This window comes from Rutilus rutilus (assembly GCF_951802725.1).
Source record: "Rutilus rutilus genome assembly, chromosome: 7".
Taxonomy (NCBI): Eukaryota; Metazoa; Chordata; class Actinopteri; order Cypriniformes; family Leuciscidae; genus Rutilus; species Rutilus rutilus.
The window spans coordinates 12,446,480-12,468,681 of record NC_140221.1 but is presented as its reverse complement, the minus strand read 5'-3'; the positions used below and the strand labels follow the sequence as shown (position 1 = coordinate 12,468,681).

Genomic DNA, 22,202 nt, shown 5'->3' with positions numbered 1-22,202 from the left:
TATTCTGGGCTCATCTGATTTTTTGTACATAGCATAGCCTACTTTGTTATGATTTTAGTATCATAATGATTAATAAATGCACGCACAATTATCCGTGAACTTGATTTGAACAAATGCCTTTCAACTTGTGTGTGCAAAATTCAGAATTAAATGAATGTGCAGCAATTTGTACAAATAGAGAGTCTGTAGGCCTATACTGTACCTATACTGTTATACTGTTGTAGCCATTAAAAAAGCGCATTTAGTTTCATATCTATGTTGATTATGAAAAGTGAACAGCACGAGTAAGATAGGATGCGCAATATATCGGGAGACATGGAGTGGGTCAGACATGATTTTGACCACTTCATTAAGTTTTGTTTTGTAGAAAGCCTTTCTTTAAAGTGAATTTCGTTTTGGATAAATTGTATCTTAATTTTAATAAATTTTTCATCAACCAATGGCCCAGTGGAACACCACAAGTGTAACTCTGTGCCATATTGTACAAAATAAAAGTTTTTTATAAACAAAATTCCTGGTGAAAAATTAAAGTAGACTAGTGTGATCAACAGTGCCAATTTTCTTCAGATTTTATTTTATTTTTCCAAAATTATTCAAAAATATTTATTTTTTTACTCAAAAATTGAGATGCCTACTCTCAAATAAATGAGGCCTACAATTAATCAGATGCAAATAGAAATATAAAACCAGTCCTAATTGAAAGAGAACAAGTGGACAAAAAGATTGAATCCAATATTGGGTGATAATATTGCATAACAAGTGATTTATAAGCAATTTTTTGTAGTCCGGTCATTTTTGACCGGGAACACCACAAGAGTAACAATGTGCCATTTTGTACAAAATAAAAGTTTTTCAAAACAAAATTCCTGGTGAAAAATTTAAGTAGACTAGTGTGATCAACAGTGCCAATTTTCTTCAGATTTTATTTAAAATTTCCAAAATTATTCAAAAATAATGTTTTTTTTACTCAAAAAATTAGATGCCTACTCTCAAATAAATGAGGCCTACGATTAATCAGATGCAAATAGAAATATAAAACCAGTCCTAATTGAAAGAGAACAAGTTGACAAAAAGATTGAATCCAATATTGGGTGATAATATAGCATAACAAGTGATTTATAAGCTATTTTTTGTAGTCCGGTCATTTTTGACCGGGAACACCACAAGAGTGACAAGGTGACAAAACCCCCCCTAAAATATTAAGAAAATTGTCACAAAACATTTCAGAAGTAGTTATACCATTTGTGAAAAAAGTCACTAAGTTTCAGTCCAAAGCGATAACATTAACTAGTATTTTCGGGAAAAAGAAAATCTTCTCCGGGTCAAAATGACCCGAACACCACATGAGGGTTAAAACTTTAATTGTGATCATTAAAATAATTGAATATTAAATATTTAGTGGCCAAGTTTTGCTCATGTATTAATAGTATATACCTCTCTCTCTCTCTCTCTCTCTCTATATATATATATATATAGAGAGAGAGAGAGAGAGAGAGAGAGGTATATACTATTAATACATGAGCAAAACTTGTCCACTAAATATTTAATATTCAATAAAATATTGTTGAGATACAACAACTTGTGTCCTTTTACCTCACACAGACATGCACTGAAAATTTCAAACACTTTTAGCCTTTTATGTTCAAACCGAAGTCAGAAAGATGGAGACACTCAAGAAGAAGTGACAACATGTAGAACAACATTTCTGATTGGTTAGTTGGTGAATTTATGTAGCTTATATGTAGTTATCTTCTAGTCATTGATTAGCATACTATGTCTTGATAATCTATAAATCGTGTTCCGGGGGCAGGGTTTATGTAAATTTTAGGGTTCATGATGTCACTAACCCGGGAGGAATGAGGTGTAGTCCCTACCAGCCGTTTGTTGTAGTCATTAAAAAGCGATTTCTTTAAAAGAAAATATCTCCCTTTGCTTTGAGCGCCGTAACTTTGCAGATGTAGTTTATGCTCAAACAGCAACATTACACACTAACTAAAGTTATAAAAGTGAAATCATATTCAACCACCCCTTTAAAAACGGCTCTTGTGAGAAGCAGATTTTTGTCTACAAGGGATATGGACGGTCCAACATCTTATTTTTTTTAATTTAGAGCGTAAAGTTGGACAAGATAATGATAATGATAATGAATAATTATCATTATCATTTATATCATTTATCATTATCATTTATATCATTATCTGATATAAAAGATAATGTATCGGTTAAAGGACAATAATGGACACTCAGCCTTATAATAAGTGGGATAATCAGGGATGCAAACTCATCAGGGATGAAGAAGGGGACAAAGATGCGAGACACCCATCCAAAATGTTCTATTTAATGTTATAAATGAGTCTATTTATACATTTCTAAAATGTTATAAATGAGTCTATTAAAAAAAATATTTATTGTTTTAAATAAATAAATTACGTAAAAAATAGTTTGAAATTAATGAATGAAGACTAGTTTCGTCCAGAGTTTTTGAGCAAATCTCCATCAAATACAAAGGTCACTGGTCGCCAGCTACTGCATAACAGTCTATTAAGGTCAATTCACACTGCACAGACAGATGCAAACCAACGGCGACAGTAACCTGATTACAGAACGTCACTTCTTAGACATTCTAAATCCCATTCAGTAAGTTCAATTGGCGAATACAAACTCCGACACTGATCTGACAAAACCCGACGAAGTGTCTGTTGCCGTCTGTCTGCGTCTGTTGGTGCGGTGTGAATTGGCCTTTAAAATGCAATCTTTATTTGAAGCGTAATATTAGTGTCAAAGGTTATTTACACATTTTGATCACTGCCGTAACATCAGTATTTATATCTGGCCAGGGTCTGCTAAGAATTGGCAGATGTACTTCTTCATTACTGGGTGGTTCTGTCCTTTTACACAGGGTTAGTTACCCCACATTATTATGTTTCTTGGGTCTGCGCTATTCCTTTCAAAGCAAACAAACCAGCGCGCCTTTATTTGTTGCTTAGTGACGGTTATGTTGAAGTAAGCCAGAAATGCACAGGTGCTGCGTAATTCGGCTATATTTAATATTCATACTGACTGAGGAGTTGTGTGCTAAATCTGTGCAGATTACATAAACTTTGGCAACAAATTGAGTGAACATAATTTGTGAAACAACCCGCCAAACAGCCTAGTGATTTGACATTGTTACCCTCCACAGTTGATTTTTACCCACATTTGGCGGGTGTTAAAGGGGTCATGAATTGTTTTGTTGTTTTATAATGGTTCCTGTGGTGCACTTATAATGTTAGTATGACAGAATTGTCTTGTCTACACAGTGCCATGGGACTAACTTTACTTAACATTTTCTTATTTTCATATTGAAATTGTTCATTTCCTACTCCTTAAAGGGATACTCCACTTTTTTTGGAAATAGGCTCATTTTACAACTCCCCCAGGGTTAAACAGTTGAGTTTTACCGTTTTCAAATCCATTCAGCCGATCTCCGGGTCTGGCAGTACCCCTTTTAGCATAGCTTAGCATAGATCATTGAATCGGACAAGACCATTAGCATCGCTTATTTTTTTGAGAGAGATGCTAATGGTCTTGTCCGATTCAATGATCTATGCTAAGCTATGCTAAAAGTGGTACCGCCAGACCTGGAGTTCGGCTGAATGGATTCGAAAACGGTAAAACTCAACTGTTTAACTCTGGGGGAGTTGTAAAATGAGCCTATTTCCAACAAAAGTGGAGTATCCCTTTAAAGGTGCACTGTGTAATTTCTAGCGGCATCTAGTTGTGAAGTTGCGAATTGCAACCAGCAGAGGTTACAGTGGCCGACAGGAGATGTCGTCGTCTAAGACAGCAGAGAGTAGCCAGTTAAGCAATGAGGTTTCTTTACAAAGATAAATTAAGAAATTAGGTTTACCTAATTATTCAGTAAAACGATATGTTATTGCGAACATTATTGTTACTTGTTCATCACTGTGTCAGTGTTTTATTCACTGACTTTAGCTAGCTTCTTTGCACGAAGAACTACATAGTGACGAAACGCGTTTGTCCGTTTAGGGCTACTGTAATCATGTCAGTGCATTTCAAAGGGGACCCGCGGTGTATGTAGATAGAATTTGCTCATTCTAAGGTAATAAAAACATAACGGTTTATTAAGTAAGGTCTTTATACACCATTGAAAACATAGTTTTGTATATGATATTGCATTTCTGTCAACAGATCCTCCTAAACATTACACAATGCACCTTTAACAGTTCACCAGGCTCTTAATGATTTTTGGCTGATTTCTTAATATCTGAAGGCTTTTCCTAATGATCATTAGAATAGAACACATTTCACACTCAATAACTCATGAAGGTCCAGACTTTAAAACTCTTGATTCTAATCTTTGGGTAGAAAGCTCGATTCGATTCACGATTCACTTTTTTTCGTTTTAATTCAAGAATGATTTTTGCAAATTCAGAACGATTCGATTCGAGACTTGAACTTGCCCTTATGAAAATGTACCACTGTTCTTGAAATCGTTTGAAAAGTCTATAATTACAGGTAAGACCATTGATGACTCCACATTACCATGCCAATGTTGACGTTTTTTTTCTATAGCATTTGTTATGAAAAATAGCAACCTTAACAATCAGGGTATCTTCCGTCCATTTCATTTCCTATTTGAAATGAAATAAGCAGAAACGAGAAACGGCGCCTTTATTCGTTTTTTCGTTTTTTCCAAAAAAACGAATAAACGAGATTTCGGCTTGATTTTTCGTTTTTTAGTTCACAGGCAAAAAACGAATAAATTACTTAAAAATTCGTTTTGCACATGTGGACGGTCATGAGGCGCCCCTGTCAGCCGATTGGTCAAGAAAATCTGATCATGTGACGTCATCGGTAGTTCCCCAGGTTTATTCAACAAAATAATAGTCCTATGGCTCTGCGTACCGCATATTAAACTATTCAGGGCAGGTCCTGGGCTTACTTATGTGCAACTTATCGCGTTTCAGAGAAATATTTATATATCATAAATATTAAATATCTGCACCCAGACGGTTTTATTAGCTGTGCGGAGTTAAATCTGTGTGGTGCTGCGCTAGACAGCGCAGCGGGTGAAGCATGTTCAGTCAAGTGTAGCATCAGTCATAACTCTTCTTTTAGACAATACGCTCAGTTTTGGACAAGGGGTGGCTATTGCAAATACTGTAATGCAAAACTGCTGATGGTGGTGGGTATACCGCGATGATGGTAAATAAAATTGTACTGTAACTGTAGCCGCGAGAGTGAGACAGCGAGATGATTGACAGGACGATAGCGGAGGAAAAAGCGCAAGATTTTGTTAGTAAAGAAATATTTATTTGTTTAATATAAAAGTGAGTTTGTCTTTGAAAACAACAACAACAAAACGGTGAAATAACAGTGTGATCACAAAACTGAGCGTTCGTTTTAAAGGGAAATTTCCAAATATATTTTATTTATTTGTTAGCCTATAATGCTGTTGTTTTATGCTACAAGTTATGCGGATGCGGGAGTTAAAACTGTGCTGGGCTATGTTGGTGACCCATGCCAGTGTAATTGTAGCCTACAGCGTAAAATACAACCACAAACACACGTAAGATGTATGCATAGCCAAAACACAACACGAGTTTGTTTAAACTTGATTTTTATTACCACCCATAATTTTTTTTTTTTTCGGACTCCACGCCAGAAGTCCCCCGTCAGCACCCTAACCCTTATGTTGCGGGTCAATTAGAACCGTTTAGGGTGCTTTCACATCTGTAGTTCCGTTCATTCCGGACCAAGGGAGAAAATTATACTTTGTTGCATTTTTCAGGCGTTTTGGTTCCTTTTCACACCACACTGATTGCTCTGGTCCGAATCAGTTGATGAAACGAACCAAAATGCAGTCACGTGACAACATCCACATCACTCGTTGGCCAGATGGGTCGTGAACATATTTCTGCAATTTGATTGTCAGAATTAACGTGCGGGCAGCTGGTTTAGTCCAAAAATGCGCCGTTCTTTGGCAATTGGGTCTGTTCGAGGTCGGATCACTTTCTCACCACAAACGAACCGCTCCTGAGTTCGTTTGAAAGCGTACCGCTTGTTTGGTCTACTTTTGGTGCGCGCACCCGAGTGCGATTGCTGCATTCACACCTGCCCAAACGAACCGCACCAAGGGGGAAAATGAACTCTAGTGCGATTCAACAGAACTAAATGAAGCAGGTGTGAAATAACCCTTTCTAGTTGTTGGAAATACTGGTTAACCTATGTTTTTTTTCTTGATATTTTGTGACTTTTTCTCATTTATCATGACGAACATGCAAAGTTTCAACATGCTGATGTGTTTTGACATAGCCTATACAAACAAAATTACTAGGCTATAGTAGGTTACGTTCCTGATGTTCACGGGTCAATTTGACCCAAACATTTTAACGCTCTAATGCAACTGTAGGCTACTGACCCAAAATAATAAAATTGCTTGGTTATATATATTTTTTTTTTTTTTTTTTTACAACCTTATGAAGCTATAATTAGCTTTTCCACTTATTTTAATACAGAAAAATATTTTGTCAGCCACAGATGGTAAAAATGAGCCATCATTGTTTCAATCTACCTGAAATAATATTAAACCTTTGTTTGTTGGTATTTTGTGACTTTTTTTTTTCATTTATCATCATGATCATGCATGCAAAGTTGCTGATGATAACATGCTTGATAACAAATAAGCTCTCATTTCTATATTCAAGATATCTGAAATACCTAGCTTTTAACCTTTTATGATTTTCAAAGGCAGCTTTACAGAGCCAATACATAAATAAAAAACATTTATTTGATGTATGTTTTTGTTATGTTTTGTTTCTCACTCCCATATGAGTGAATAATGAGCTTTCCCACAATTTTGCTTAGTGTGGCACAAGACTTTGGCATAGACAGCAGGAAAAATGAGCTCCCAAAGATTGACATTTAAATAAGTAATTTCACAGGTTTTTGATGATACTGATAAGAAGATGTTTCCGAGTTAGAGGATGCTTCAGAGATTGAGGAAAATGTTGTTGAAGATACAGAAAATGAATGAAACTAGGGAAACTAGGGAACTATGTCTATAGGAAACTAAAGGGAAAGTTAGGAAAAATAAACATTATTTTCATTATACAGCTACATTTAATTGTTCAGTTATGATGTTATAAGCATAAAATGTGTAAGAAAAAATTAAAACGTAAAAAAAAATTATGCAAAAAAAGTCAGTAGGCCTATACTGTTTATAAAAAGAAAACGGTTTTAAAAATGGTTAAAAAACAATTTGACCAATTTGTCAATTTGACCCGCTCCGTAAGTAGCCTACACGGAAATCGAACAGTGAGGGTATGTTCAGCATATAGCGTTTATTTGAGATTTTTTTAATGTTTGACAACATCTTCCTCCACTCTTTGAACAATTTTAATTAACATTAGCCTATTCGTTATTAACAAAGCTAATAAGACGGATGAGATAACACAAGTAAATGAAAGACCTATGGATTAACCTTTCAAACGAATGCGGTTCATTGTTATTTTTTAATGAAAACACAACAACAATAAAATAGTAGGCTACAATAAAAAAAAACTCCTGCATAGTATTACATTTGAATTAACAAAACGATTAAGACGGAATAACAACAGCATAGGCTAACAAATAAATAAAATATATTTGAGATTTTTCCCTTTAAAACGAACGCTCAGTTTTGTGATCACACTGTTATTTCACCTTTTTGTTGTTGTTTTCAAAGACAAACTCACTTATATTAAACAAATAGGCCTAAATATTTTTTTACTAACAAAATCTTGCGCTTTTTCCTCCGCTATCCTATGTCCTATTGTTCTGTCGATCATCTCGCTGTCTCACTCTCGCGGCTACAGTTACAGTACAATTTTATTTACCATCATCGCGGTACCCACCACCATCAGCAGTTTTGCATTACAGTATTTGCAATAACCACCCCTTGTCCAAAACTGAGCGTAGGCTATTGTCTAAAAGAAGAGTTATGACTGTTGCGTATGCAGTTGACTGAACATTCACCCGCTGCGCTGCCTAGCGCAGCACCAGACAGATTTAGGCTAATAAAACCGTCTGGGTGCAGATTAATATTTAATATTTCTGATAAATATTTCTCTGAAACGCGTTAAGTTGCACATAAGTAAGCCCAGGACCTGCCCTGAACAGTTTAATATGCGGTACGCAGAGCCATAGGACTATTATTTTGTTGAATAAACCTGGGGAACTACCGATGACGTCACATGATCAGATTTTCTTGACCAATAGGCTGACAGGGGCGCCTCATGACCGTCCACATGAGCAAAACGAATTCTGAAGTCATTTATTCGTTTTTTGCCTGTGAACTAAAAAACGAAAAATCAAGCCGAAATCTCGTTTTTTCGTTTTTTGGAAAAAATGAAAAAACGAATAAAGGCGCCGTTTCTCGTTTCTGCTTATTTCATTTCAAATAGGAAATGAAATGGACGGAAGATACCCTGATTCTTAACCTACACATTTAGAAACTATAGATACAACATGCCACAGTTGTAATATAAAGATAGCCTACTGAAAAAATATATTTCCTTAACATTTGATCTATTAAAAATTCTACACGATAGTCAATATTTTCCACAATAAATACATTCAAATATGAGAAATTATAGTATGGGTGGTCATATGGTTTTAAAAGTTTTCTAAATTATGTTGGTGCAAGATGATGATTTCTCCTCTTTTCATCAGCCTTTTTAAGTTTATGTGGCTGTTTTAGATCATGTTTGACTTTCTCTATAGCGTTTTAAATTTGGGTCAAATGGGTCAAACATTTTATCATCGGCGTCGTAATAGGAACAGCGCGCTCAATTATTGGCGCAATATGACTGAACTCCGGTTTATTGTGTATTCGTGGCGAATGCACAATAAACCGGACTTCAGTCATATTGCGCCAATAATTGGTCCATTCACGTAGCGCGTATAAAAGCTCTGACTATATTTCCATTAACTATGGTATAAATATTGGGGGGGTTGTACTTGACAGTTTTAGTTATGACAGTTTTTTTGGGGGGGGGGGTGAATTCACTGTTTTTCTATTCGATTCAAGAACGATTTTTGCAAATTCAGACCGATTCAATACGATTCATATTAAAATACAATGCGTGAAAATTCATTCATTGTGACCTCATGACCTCATGATTCACTCATGACTGTCCTCGCAGATCCCATCCCCCATTTTCAACAACTCATCGGATCTAGACGAATCGCGTAAGTAATCTATTTTGATCTCAAAAAGGTGAATTTACAACCAGACTGCGGTTACTGCAAAAACTGATCACCCTGTTGAGGTTTATTTTGACATAACAACCAACTGCCTGGCTTTGCTTTATCCTTTTCCTAATATGCAAATATTCAAACACATAAAGATTGTTCTGACCGTGCTGCTCTAAACTCTCTCTGCGTCTGGGTCTTTCTCTCCTAAACGACATGACCGACTCTGTTTCAGTTGCTTCATCCAGAGTCTCCACACTGCTGGCCACATTAGGGCTGAGAGAAAGAAATAGAAAAACAAAGGATGAGGGAGAGTGATTAGACAAGTACTGCTTCAATTGATCTGAAGCCACCTAATAATAACCCACATCCAAAACATCAAAACTCCTCTAAAATACACTCCTTACTCATATGGTGTACTTAATATATATACTGGTTTAGCATATTATGTTAGCAATGACCTAACAACCCCTTAACCCTGGTATATTTTCTACATATTCAAAAAAGCTCAAACTGAACACCCATTGTTAAGCTTTTTCAAAAGTTACATCATGTCCTAAACAGGTGTCCTAAATGTGGCCTGTAATTTTTCCCTGCTCTGAAAGAGAAAATGTTGTGAAAGTAAAAAAAAAAAAAAAAAAAAAAAAAAATAACCGCCAATCAAACCAGTGACCAGCAACTTCCAGCATAAGTACTTTAGTAATTTACTTATTATTGCTTATGGTATCTGAGAGGTTTTTACGTGCATCAGTTTGTGCCTTACTGGAATGAAGGAGGTCTTGAGTCACCAATGCCACCTGGACGCTCTGTGGGTGGCGGAGGAAGGGGGGGCGGAGGAGGGGACGGTTCGGTTCGCAGTCCTGCAACAGGAGCTGGAGGTGTTGCAACTTCCCCTGCAGCACTTTCTGAGGAAACCAGCTAAAGAAACCAAAAATCGAAAAGCAGGTGCTCAACCAACTTTAGAGGGGGTTCCAAAAAAAAAAGTGTAAAACCAGCTAAAGAAAAAGGTAAAACATAAGGAAGATAGATGTGATGGAATGAGACACAGAAGAGAGCATACGAGAAAAAGAAAATCAAGAACAGAAACTTTAGACATGGGCATCCACCCCTAACCTTATTCAAAGCGTGTCAACATCACAAAGAGTACAATAAAGGTGTGACACCTCCTGTGACGGGTTTACACTATAGATTATATCATGTGACATTTCATACACAGGCTTAAAAAATATGTTATGTTTAGGCCACTACTATAGTAGAAAGACTGTTATTCTTGTTGAGTAGCCTACATATTGTGTGTAAACCAGGGTCCAAAACTTACTTTTACCATACCACATTCATGAAATAGATCGAGCTGTCTAAATCATTTGTAAAAATGTCTCTGGTTACTTGACTGTAACATGTTCCCTGAGAAAGCGGGAACGAGATACTGAGCTGAGGAGCTTTGAGAATACTTCTTTGTATGACCAGCCATGAATAATGTGTGGAACACGTCAATGAAATTGACATTGAACTTGACAGCCTCAGATGGTGACGTCATTGGAATGCTCATTAGAGGCTATAATTAGATGTGCCACAGGTGCATCCTCAGGTATCACTTTGTCTGAAAACGGTCCTGGGACATCCTCAATGCGGCAATGAAGCCGCATAACGTTTTTGCTATTTCTGTTTAAGGCTGCTCTTAGCTTTGCTGCACCTATCTGTGTTGTGCTGTGATGCAGGTCTTATTCTCTTTTAATTTTGTAGTTCTGTAAAGCACTTTGGTCAGTCAGTGGCTGTTATAAAATGTGCTATATTAATAAAATGAACTTGAACTTGAACTTGATGAAGCGCAGCACCTCATTCCCGCTTTCTCAGGTAACAGGGTTACAGTCAAGTAACCTGAGACGTTCTCTTTCAAAAGCTACAATCAATGTCTAGACTCCTCACGGTTGTGTAGTGTGTGCTCACAAGCACTTCCTTGATTAGCTCACAGCATTCCTTGAAGAGTGAGTGAAGAAAGAGAGAATATTCTGCCCACTGCCTAGTGAAAACTAACTCCTAAGCAGAGAGACAGAAAGAGAGCTTGTCACACACACACTCACACACACACACACACACACACACACACAGTATGGTTCTGAAGACAAAGAAAGGATGCACCTGTGGCACATCTAATTATAGCCTCTGACGAGCACACATTCCAATGTCGCCACCGTCTGAGGCTGTCAAGTTCAATGACAATTTCATTGACGTGTTACACACATTATTCACAGCTGGTCATACAAAGAAGTATTCCCAAAGTGCTTTAGCTAACATTGAGTGTAGCTTTTGAAAGGGAACCATTCTTATGCAATGTAATTGTGACAAGTGCATTGTGAAAATTTACTGGCCTTGAAATATGTACTTTGTTTCATTATTTCATCACGTGATTTACACATTGTGACTAGCATAACTTCACTTCGCATTTATGTCATTTTGTGCCGATAAATACAATTTAGAACCCTGGTGTAGACTGTTTAAACATTTTAAGTGAATATAACAAAATAATATAATAGTACAGTAACAGGTTATGCTTGTAGTGAATGTGCAAAGAGCCATCTCCTACCCAAGAAACCACTCTTCCATTAAAGCAGGGAAGTTTTGCAGAGTCGTCTGATATCTCTTCTTTCACCACCCTGCCAAAACACACCACAGGGACAGACATACACAGAGTTAACAAATTTACACAAACTCTAGCTCAAAGAAATACAGACAAAGACTCAGATATAAGACAGACCATGTCCAGAATAACATAGTAATGTCATGCTTACTGCACAGTATGTACTGTATGCTGACCAATATATTTTTAAGTACCGTATGTAAAAGTAGTGTAAAATTTCAAAAAGTAGGCTACATAACATTATAACATTTGATTATTCTGTATTTATGTCAGTTATGAGTTTACATTGTGTAAGAACCATTCAACCCACCGTAAAACAACTAAAAGCAGTTTCAATAACTAAAAGTAGTTTCTACACATGTAAAATCACATATGTATAGATACCACAGATTCATAGATACAGATACTAGGGTAACTTGTCACAATGTCTCTTGTGTTGTCATGGTAGCTTTTTTCTCTCATGATATTATACCAGCAGAAGTATCACATACAAAGTTGTATTGCACTCAGCAGTATTACACCTCTATTATAGTGTGGATGTGACATTAGGAGCAGATGGAGCAGGAACAATTCTGTTGTATTAATTTATTCATTATTGTATTAATAAAAAAAAAATAAAAAAAATTTGTAGGTGATATTGGTGTCTTACAAGCCCATTAGGGCTGGGCATACAGTAGTATGCAAGACACAATAATAAAAACTATTCATTCATTCATATACAAAAATATTATTATTATTATTAATATTATTACTATTACAGAGAACACTGGAATATTATTGGAATATTCTTCACTTTCACACCACACTGCAATTCAGTTTTCACTGAAGTGAGAATCTGTAAATCCTACATTTTGAAGTTTAAAGTTCAAAACTTCAATAATGAATGAGAGCATTACAAACAAAGAAGTATTCCCAAAGCGCTTCAGCGCAGAACTGACACAAAACACACACAGTCTGTGAATGAAAGCGCATCTTAAAAAATGTTTTTATAATTTAATTTTCCATTTCATAATCATGTTATTATTCACAACATGTGAACACAGCATTCATTTATCTCTGGTTTTTATATTTATTATTAAATACAGTGATATATGTTATACTGCTCTGTATTTGCATAAAATGTAAATGTTGCTGTTAAATACTGGTGTGTATCTTGAGACAATTGCTTTCGGTTAAGACAGTTCAAACATCCATTTTAGTCTGGGACTAGGACTATGCCTTGTCTGTGAAACTGGGAATGCATTTCAAAAACACATCCTGTGCATTATAAATACTACATACTGCTAATGCTATATTGCATGCCATTCTAAATATTACCAAAGACTTAAATTTCAAGAAGAAAAATTATTCAAAATGGATTTCAAATCCTTTCACAAAACACACCATATATGTGAATAAAATTTTACATATTCTTCAGATCCTCAGATGTTGCACTACACTGAAAGCAAGAGGCAGGAAGTTGAAGCCAGACACGCATTCCCATAAAGAAACCTTAAACGTGTAAGCTTTTCACATAAAGCCACTCAGACGTCCCTGACTCTATTCCTCTCTGCCCTTTATTTAGTATAGGTTAGTTCCTTGTTTTCTACATCTCTGGATCTCTCCCATGGAAAGAGAGCCCTGAGGCTTGTCCCTGCCTGCATGAGACTTAAAGATAAAGAATCATTCATGTTCTTATGGACATACATTCCCAGGTCTATGACAGAGGTCCTTCAACCTTAAAACAAACAAACACACAATACACTGTCTGTGAATGAGAACGCATCTTATGAAAGCCACCATCTGGCTTCTGAAGAATACTACAGTTAAAAAAAAAAAAAAACTTAATGTAAACGTTAATGTAATAGCTTATTTAATAGTAAGCTATTTATTACGTTTTGTTTTCAAATTTTATATATTAAAAATAATTATATTGTAAAAACATTGTTGCACTTCAACATTATGTGCTGGTATTAACTTAAGTTGCTACTATATTCAATAACCCATACTTTATGTGAAAATCAATATTACATTGAGCTTAAGATTTTAAGTTTTGAAATAAATTACAAAAATCATTACATTAATAATGTATTACTTATTACATAATGAGGTGGGGGGAAAAATCTCACAATATTGTATCAATATTGTCTGATATATTTTTTTCACATTAATATTTTTCTGAGAACAGTGATTGACCATCACTCATTGCAAGTGAGAATAAGAAACATGCAGCATTAGACACAAACAAAATTCTGTTGAACCAAAATGTTTAATTTGTAACAATCTCTGAAGTTTTTAGTTTAGTTTATCTCAAAATTTTTAGTTTGTTTGTTCAATGAAGTAAAAAATTAAGTATAGCAGTAAATTCAGCAGCCACTGTGCAAAGCAATTAAGTCCGAGATTAAAAAGAACAAAGACCACAATATGATCACATTTTTGAAAAACAAGAGAGCTTTTTGACAGCAGTAGAATAGGACAGTTGTTTGATGAAAAATAATGAAGACAAACATTTGTTTTCTTTGGGATATTAGGATAATAAGAAAATTTCATATAGTGATATGATGTTGGTTGCAGGAACTAATAAATGCAAAAGGAGATCCCACTGTTCTGATTAAATAAAGAACACATCACCATATGCATCACCAAAACCTGAGCAAATTATTAGCCTAAAAGTTTTTTAAATCCTCTTCCTAAAAAAAAAAACAAGAAATATCACTATATATCTTATCACAACTTCTGTATCGTGATACGAATCATAGTCAGATTCTTGGTGATACACAGCCCCAAATCATTTGCACCAATGACTTGTGGACAGTAAAATCAGATCATTATTAAGCAAGCAAATGGGATCCATTTTGAGTTTTATGGCTTTAAAGGATAATCCATAACAACATTCCTGCCTTTCGGTTGAGTTGATGAATCCCTAAGGAAATAATATAATTATGTATTGGCAGGCCTTGGAACTTTGCAAGCATTTTTTCCTTGCAACAAGCTTTCTTTTCCAAACAATAAATTACTCACATTTGTGAGAGCGACCGGCACATGTGGAAATTATCAAGGCAACTAAGGTTAAAGACCCCATTGGGAGCTACAACAGTAGGATCCACAGAGCCAAGAAACTATTTTCAAAGAAATCTATGTTTGTATCATTTAAGTCCAGCAGTGATCCAGGTTTTATTAGCATAATTATACAGGATGCAAATGCTCATAACATTGGTTTGGTTAGTTCATTTTGAATTAACTTAAATTACTGTTGTTACGGGTAGAAAGTAAACATGTTGTCGTATTTAGTTATGTTCATTGTGCTCGCAAGAGTACTTTAAAGAACAAATGTATAGATACAACAGGCCTGGCAAGGGAGCACCAGCATGCTAATTTCAATTAGGTGTTTGAAAGAGAAAGTGAGATAGAAACAGAAGGTGAGAGAGAGGTGAATGATGACAGACTATGCCACATTTTTTAATCTTAGGATAACTGCATGAATGTCTTGGAAACATGTCACATGTGCATATAGCCATGGTCCTAATACTTCCCACATCTGCAGACTGCATCATTAAACAATAGGCCACGAGAGGTTTTGCATTAACATATTTTTACAATGGCCAAGGTCTGCAATGGTAAACATCACAACTTAAAATACACTGTTTAAATTAGATGTATTAATAATAAAAATTACGACAAACAAACAACTGTAATATTACCAAAGCCACTAGAAGACAATGCTGCAACCTTTGGCCAAAAAAGCGTAACTGCTAATGCTAACAACTGCAGGAAAGGAGACCAGAGGCTGTTTTTTTTAATTGATGTCAATGGAGAAGAGGCATCACTACGCTGAATAAACGGCTTTTGTGAGGAAATAGCTTTTGGCAGGCAGCCTGTCCACTAATCTTCAACATGTTTTACGCTAACCAATCTTTTTGTTGGGAATGATATGTAGATTTTACTATGATAAAAATGCTATTTTATAAGAGAAGGCAGAGAAGGGAATGTCACGACAGGTAGGACTCATCATAGTAATTAATATTAATATTGAATGGTATTGTATATTGTCTAAAAAAAAGTCAAACATACAGATTTGTTTCTTTGGCCAGGTTTTACCAGTTATGATAAGACTTAAATTGTAATGAATATTATAACTACAGGTATGCATATGATGCTGATATTATGCATTTTAATGAATAAAGAGAAAAATAAACAATTTAATTGTGTTATATATATTTTTTTTTATTATTATTATTATTATTTTATTATTATCATTGGCATTACAGGGATTATTCAAAACAAATAAATAGAAAAGAACGAAAGGAACCACATCACAAGTCAAACATACAAGTGTTTACATGAAACCTCCACCTGAATTTGTTATCCTTGACTTGGAAGTCTGTTCATGTATCAAACTTTGAAGAAAAAAAAAGGATACATTACAGAATACATAACAATCGACATCAAAGACGTCAAAGAAGTCTTTATGGGATGTACATGAATACAAACACAAATATACATAAAAATAAATATAACAAATAAAATAAAAAAGTAAATGATAATAATTAAAAAAAAAAGTATGTTGTTGTTTTATATTGCATGTTGTTAATAAAAAAAATAAAAATAAAAAGTGTTCTTTCTATAGCTGCCAGGTTAGTCTTGTATTGTAATGATTTATGACTGCGGTTTGCCTAATGTTGATGATGATATAAACGCTTTTTAATGAATGATGGTAAAAAAAATAAAAAACATTAATTAATTAATGAATTAAATATAGATTAAATTACAATTAAGGTTTTAGTGTAATCTTAAATGTAGTTTTTTGCACCCTGCAGTGACTAGTAATTTGCAGTAATAGATATTCACACATTTTTTTTTCCACAGTAAAGCACATTCCACAAACAATGCAGTCCTACTGTACGTTTACTAGCCATTTAACACCAAATATAGAACATATACCGAGACCAACACGCTAATCCACAAGAAACTGATTAACATAATCTGTAACTGACTGTCCTAAAACTTTGAACGGCGGACACTGACATCACTGCCAATATGGTGACCCACATGATGATCCAAGTTAGCTGTTATGCTTTCTCCAGTGGTAAGAAGATACAGACTCTCTCATCTCCCTATAATAAGACAATCTCTGATATTACTACAGCTGTTCTTTTCTTTCAAGATCTAGATCAAGATGCCTTTTAATACTGAATCATAAATTCCACAAATATTTGAGGTATGGAACAAGTTTTGTAATGTCTTTTGTTATTTGAAGCAATAAAACTTAGTCCTGGAGAAACATTTGTCAACAGTAATCAACATGATCATTATACAAAATGGTAAGCAAGTGCTGCACACAGTCTTTAATGTCAGTTTGGTGTGTTATGGCTTTTACTTTATTGTATGCCTAAAATTAGTTTCAGGCAATAACATGAGTAATTACATGACAATTACATTACGGTGAAATGCTGGTTGATTTTCCTCTCTGATGTATCAGAGAGGAAAATCAACCAGCATTTCACCGTTTTAATTTTAAGGACACGGACCACACAAATGTAAAGTACACAAATAAAACGTAATGTTCCCTCTTTATTCACATCTAGAAACTTCTGTGCAGTAACTGAGCTCCTAAACATTGCCTGTTGTCCTGTAAGGGGTAAACAAGGCAAGAGTAAGCATCTAAAGTGAGCACAGCAAGGTCAGACAGAGGTCATACACTGGAGAAGAACAGTGAACTATACAAATAGTGTATAAAGGGCCTTACTAATGACTGTCAGCACTTTACACATTACAGCAACCATAAAGGAGAAAGCAGAGAAAAATCAAAGCTTTTATGATTTAATCAGATTACTCTGTTAGGGACAGGGAACACATGCTCCCAGGTTTGTATGAGAGGTGGGCATTTAGATACACAGCTGCTGAGAGGAGACAGCCAGTTTGGCTGAGACTTTCTAACACAAAAGACAGATACAAATACAGGATTTCACAGACAGGACTTATAAGGATGTTGGAAACACAAGTCTTCTAATTAATCATTAACAATAGACTGAGGTACATATAGAGACAGCATCAGGTACCATAGTTCTTTCTCTCTCTCTCATGTAAATATAAATGTGTGCGTGTCAATAAATATTGATAACCATTGTAGGCTTTGTTTGTGTAGATAAAACTGATTGAGACATTAGCAGCATCACTGGTGTGTGCTGATCTAATCAACAGCTGCTCTAAAGTGACATTCCCCTAACCAAGTCCTAACTACACTTTATACTACGCTTTAACCACTTAGGGGATTTTTCTACTACAGACATGCACACCTTAGTTATACTCTTAGAGACTTAGTTTTTACCTTTGAGATTACCTTAAAAAAATGAAATGGCCTAAACATTTAGTTGCCAAACTAACAGAAATTGCGGTGAAATTAAATCTCAGCACTCATTCTGTATGGGTCATGTGTGATTAATGTGATAAAAGAAAAAAAGTGATTAAAAAAAATAAGTGATTAAATGGGTTTTCGGACATTGTATTGTGATACCATGAAATGAATGCCATGGTTTTTTTGGGGGGATAAATCATCCTCAGAAAACTGTACTATGGCTATACCATGGAGCAGTGATGGTATGACATGGTAATGTCATGGTACTATAGCATACCATTGTGCTCCAATTCATGTATCATGGTTGTCCAAAAACCATGTTACACTTTAGTATAATTCCATGCATGTTGTTTGCACATGGAACCATATTAACAAAGATTACGAGACATGATGATATCATAGTATTGAAATATTTTTGTATATGTACCATGCTACTAACACTGTATTATTTTAAGTATATTTGAGAACCATGTAAATACAATGATTAGTTAAAATAGTAATAATTCAGTACAGAAGAAGGTAAAGTAACAGTACAAACAATAGTATGTTGTTTGTTGTCAAAATACTTAGGAATTACCATCTGATACAATCGCCTCTTGAAAAGAGGATGCGCGTTCACGTCCACGACTCACCCAAAGTCCTGATCCATGGACTTGAAGAAGAACTTATAGTTAGGTTTATTGAGGACTTGTTTAAAGTCCAACAGTGAGATTTCTTCCGAAGAGATTGGAATCTTCACCAGGTACGGCGTCTCCTCCTCGTCTATATGATATATTATTTTGGTTTCCGCCATTTCCTCGGTAGTTTTTTCTCCTTCGTTCAGACAAAACCAACTTTCCAGGCGGATTAGCTGGGAACCATTTCAATTTTAAGGTACAAACGATCTTTCTGTTTCCCTCGTATTCATTTTTAGACGTCTGAGGGAAAGGTTATAAACCGTATTCCTGTTGTCCTCCTTTTGTTGTTGTTAAATTCCCCAGGTATTCATACATTCATGGTGTTCCCAAACTTTTCCAGCGAATGCATACAGTGCGGTTGGGGGAGGGAAAGCCAACGCGGCGTTATGACGTTTAGGAGGAGCGTGAAACCCCCCTTCGTTCACCCTCTCCCATCATCAATTCCCCATTATAAACGCAACACCCTCTAAGTCTAAATTTTTTAACAAGCTATAGTGCACCCTAAAGTTTGTGGACACTTAAAGGTGCAATGGGTGATTCTCTACAGAAACATTTTGTTGTTGTTGTAAATGCATTGATAATCTCCACATATCCAATAGCAATCACTATGTGAAACGGTCTAAATGTATTTTTATAAATATATCGCCTGTGGAAGCTAGTACCATAACATTTTCTTTCAATCATTGCATTAAGTTCGAAAGAAATGATATGTACCCTGCATCTCCATATCCATCCTAAACAATATGTGAGATTAAAATAAGCGTGTCCCGATGTTTCCAGTGGATTTTCGAAGTGTGGATCCGTGCTCACTATAACAGCTAATATTGCCCACAACCCATTGCGTTTTGGAAGAGGATCCAGTTCAGAACAACAAACATGAGTAAAAAGTGTTCAGAAAACTACAAAAAAACAAAACATGGCGGATGAGCGCAACCAGCGGACGTAGAAAGGTTTAATAAAGGGATTTTAGCAGGCCTTTCGCCAAGTGGAGGCATTGGGGGGCAGTGACACCCCAAATGACACAACGTGCCCCCCTAATCAAAGGCGATGATGGGCAAGGCTTAGGCCTACCCCTGTCCACGGACTTCTAGTGTCAAATTTTCTCATTCAATTGCCTGCTGCTGCTACTATGTAAGCTTGTTTCCACAGTGAATAAAAACAGGTAATTTTTCTCAGAATTGCTTATTGCAATACAAACTCATTGCAAGTTATAAAGTCAGAGTTTCGTAATATAGGCTTCAATCACAATTGCATGTTATAAAGTCAGAATTGTGAGATAAACTCACAATTGTGAGAAAATGTCAGATAAAAAAATCGCAATTATCTTTTATTTTTTTTATTTCGTGGCGGAAACAACCTTGCTTCGGATTGCTTTTAGACAGAAAAAGCGGTCTATAAATGCTGGTCTATGATCAGTTTTCTCCGTGATAAAAGTATATTGGCGAAACTCCGGTGTTTTGAGTGGTGAGTGGATTCTGAGTTCTACACACGCGCAAATACTCTTGTTATAATAAGGGTCTTTCCAGAATTGGAGAACAATTTAGGCATCCATCATTTTGAAAAATTGGCCCTTTATTTTACTATTTTTTATTATGTATTTCATAAAAACAGGCAATACACCATAAAATTATTTGATTCGTCCAGCTCAGGTAACAAAGGCACATTTATAATATATATATATATATATATTTTTTTTTTTTTTTTTTTGTGTGTGTTTGGTGCAACCCTGTTACCAATACTAAGGAACCTGAAAAAAAGTATATTTATTGATTTTTGATAATTATTGATTATTGATCATTTCCTGCCATTAAGTGAAGAAAGTCACAATCACTCTATATAACTATTTAATTTCAGATATCACTTGATTTAAATTCATTTCAGTAACTTTTGAGTTCCATCTTTGCCAAGTTTTAAACTGTGACATGTTTAATTTGACTGATTTCAGTATATATTTTCAAGTATTTGCTCAAATGCATAATGCATATAATCCTTCAAACTACGGTAAGGACAATAGCTCAAGCCCCTGTGAGCTAAAAAAGTAATTTATGATTATTTTAATAAAAATGATATGGTAACAGGGTTGAAATTTAAGTAACAGGGTTGCGAAAAGTTACAGGGGTTGGATAGATAATTTACTTTTGATTAAAGATCATTGCAAAGAACATGTTGTTTTACACAAATTTCTGTCTTAAATGTGAGAAAAATTAGCGAAATGTGATGAAAGTGAGCTAAATAATTAAAATATATTAGCTATAAAATTGTATCTGAATTTTTACATCTGGCACCCCATAGTAATACATTAATAACATGAAATGTATGCTAAATTATAATCAAAATTATATTAATTATTTAGCTGAACTATTGATAATAGATCAATAGTTGGATAGATCAATCCAATGAGTTGGATCCGATGGCGGGGGAGGAAGCTGGACAGACTCGGCAGACCCAAACGTACTGTGAGGGTCTGTTGGGAACGTTTGGCCGAATCTCCTGTCAGAGAGATCTTCAACTCCCACCTCCGGCAGAGCTTCGACCAGATCCCGAGGGAGTCTGGAGATATTGAGTCCGAGTGGACCATGTTCTCCACCTCCATTGTCAACGCGGCCACTCGGAGCTGTGGCCGTAAGGTCTCTGGTGCCTGTCGAGGCGGCAATCCCCGAACCCGGTGGTGGACACCGGAAGTAAGGGATGCCGTCAAGCTGAAGAAGGAGTCCTATCGGGCCTGGCTGGCTTGTGGGACTCCTGAGGCAGCTGATGGGTACCGACGGGCCAAGCGGACTGCAGCCCGGGTGGTTGTGGAGGCAAAAACTCGGGCCTGGGAGGAGTTCGGTGAGGCCATGGAGAAGGACTATCGGTCGGCCTCGAAGAGATTCTGGCAAACCGTCCGGCGCCTCAGGAGGGGGAAGCAGTGCCCTACCAACGCTGTTTACAGTGGAGGTGGGCAGCTGTTGACCTCGACTGGGGATATCATCGGACGGTGGAAGGAATACTTCGAGGATCTCCTCAATCCCGCCGTCACGTCTTCCATTGAGGAAGCAGAGGCTGAGGGCTCGGAGGCGGACTCGTCCATCACCCAAGCGGAAGTCACAGAGGTAGTCAAGAAACTCCTCGGTGGCAAGGCACCGGGGGTGGATGAGATCCGCCCTGAGTACCTCAAGTCTCTGGATGTTGTGGGGCTGTCTTGGCTGACACGCCTCTGCAACATCACGTGGCGGTCGGGGACAGTACCTTTGGACTGGCAGACCGGGGTGGTGGTCCCTCTTTTCAAGAAGGGGGATCGGAGGGTGTGCTATCGGCCGATAGTAGAACCTCGGAT

At 36.1% G+C, this 22,202-nt stretch overlaps 1 protein-coding gene across 1 annotated transcript in view; it reads right to left on the bottom strand.

The window, feature by feature from the left end:
• Nucleotides 1-19,256, bottom strand: part of LOC311294159 (segment polarity protein dishevelled homolog DVL-2-like) — an 81,968-nt gene extending 62,712 nt beyond the window's left edge. Inside the window, exons 1-4 of the mRNA XM_084414875.1 lie at nucleotides 18,842-19,256; nucleotides 11,822-11,891; nucleotides 10,001-10,155; nucleotides 9,404-9,513 (exon numbers count right to left, since the gene is read on the bottom strand). Of these exons, the coding sequence (XP_084271001.1) occupies nucleotides 9,404-9,513; nucleotides 10,001-10,155; nucleotides 11,822-11,891; nucleotides 18,842-19,002 (496 nt within the window). The 5' untranslated portion in view covers nucleotides 19,003-19,256. The remainder of the gene's footprint in view (nucleotides 1-9,403; nucleotides 9,514-10,000; nucleotides 10,156-11,821; nucleotides 11,892-18,841) is intronic.
• Between the last annotated feature and the right edge of the window lie 2,946 nt (nucleotides 19,257-22,202).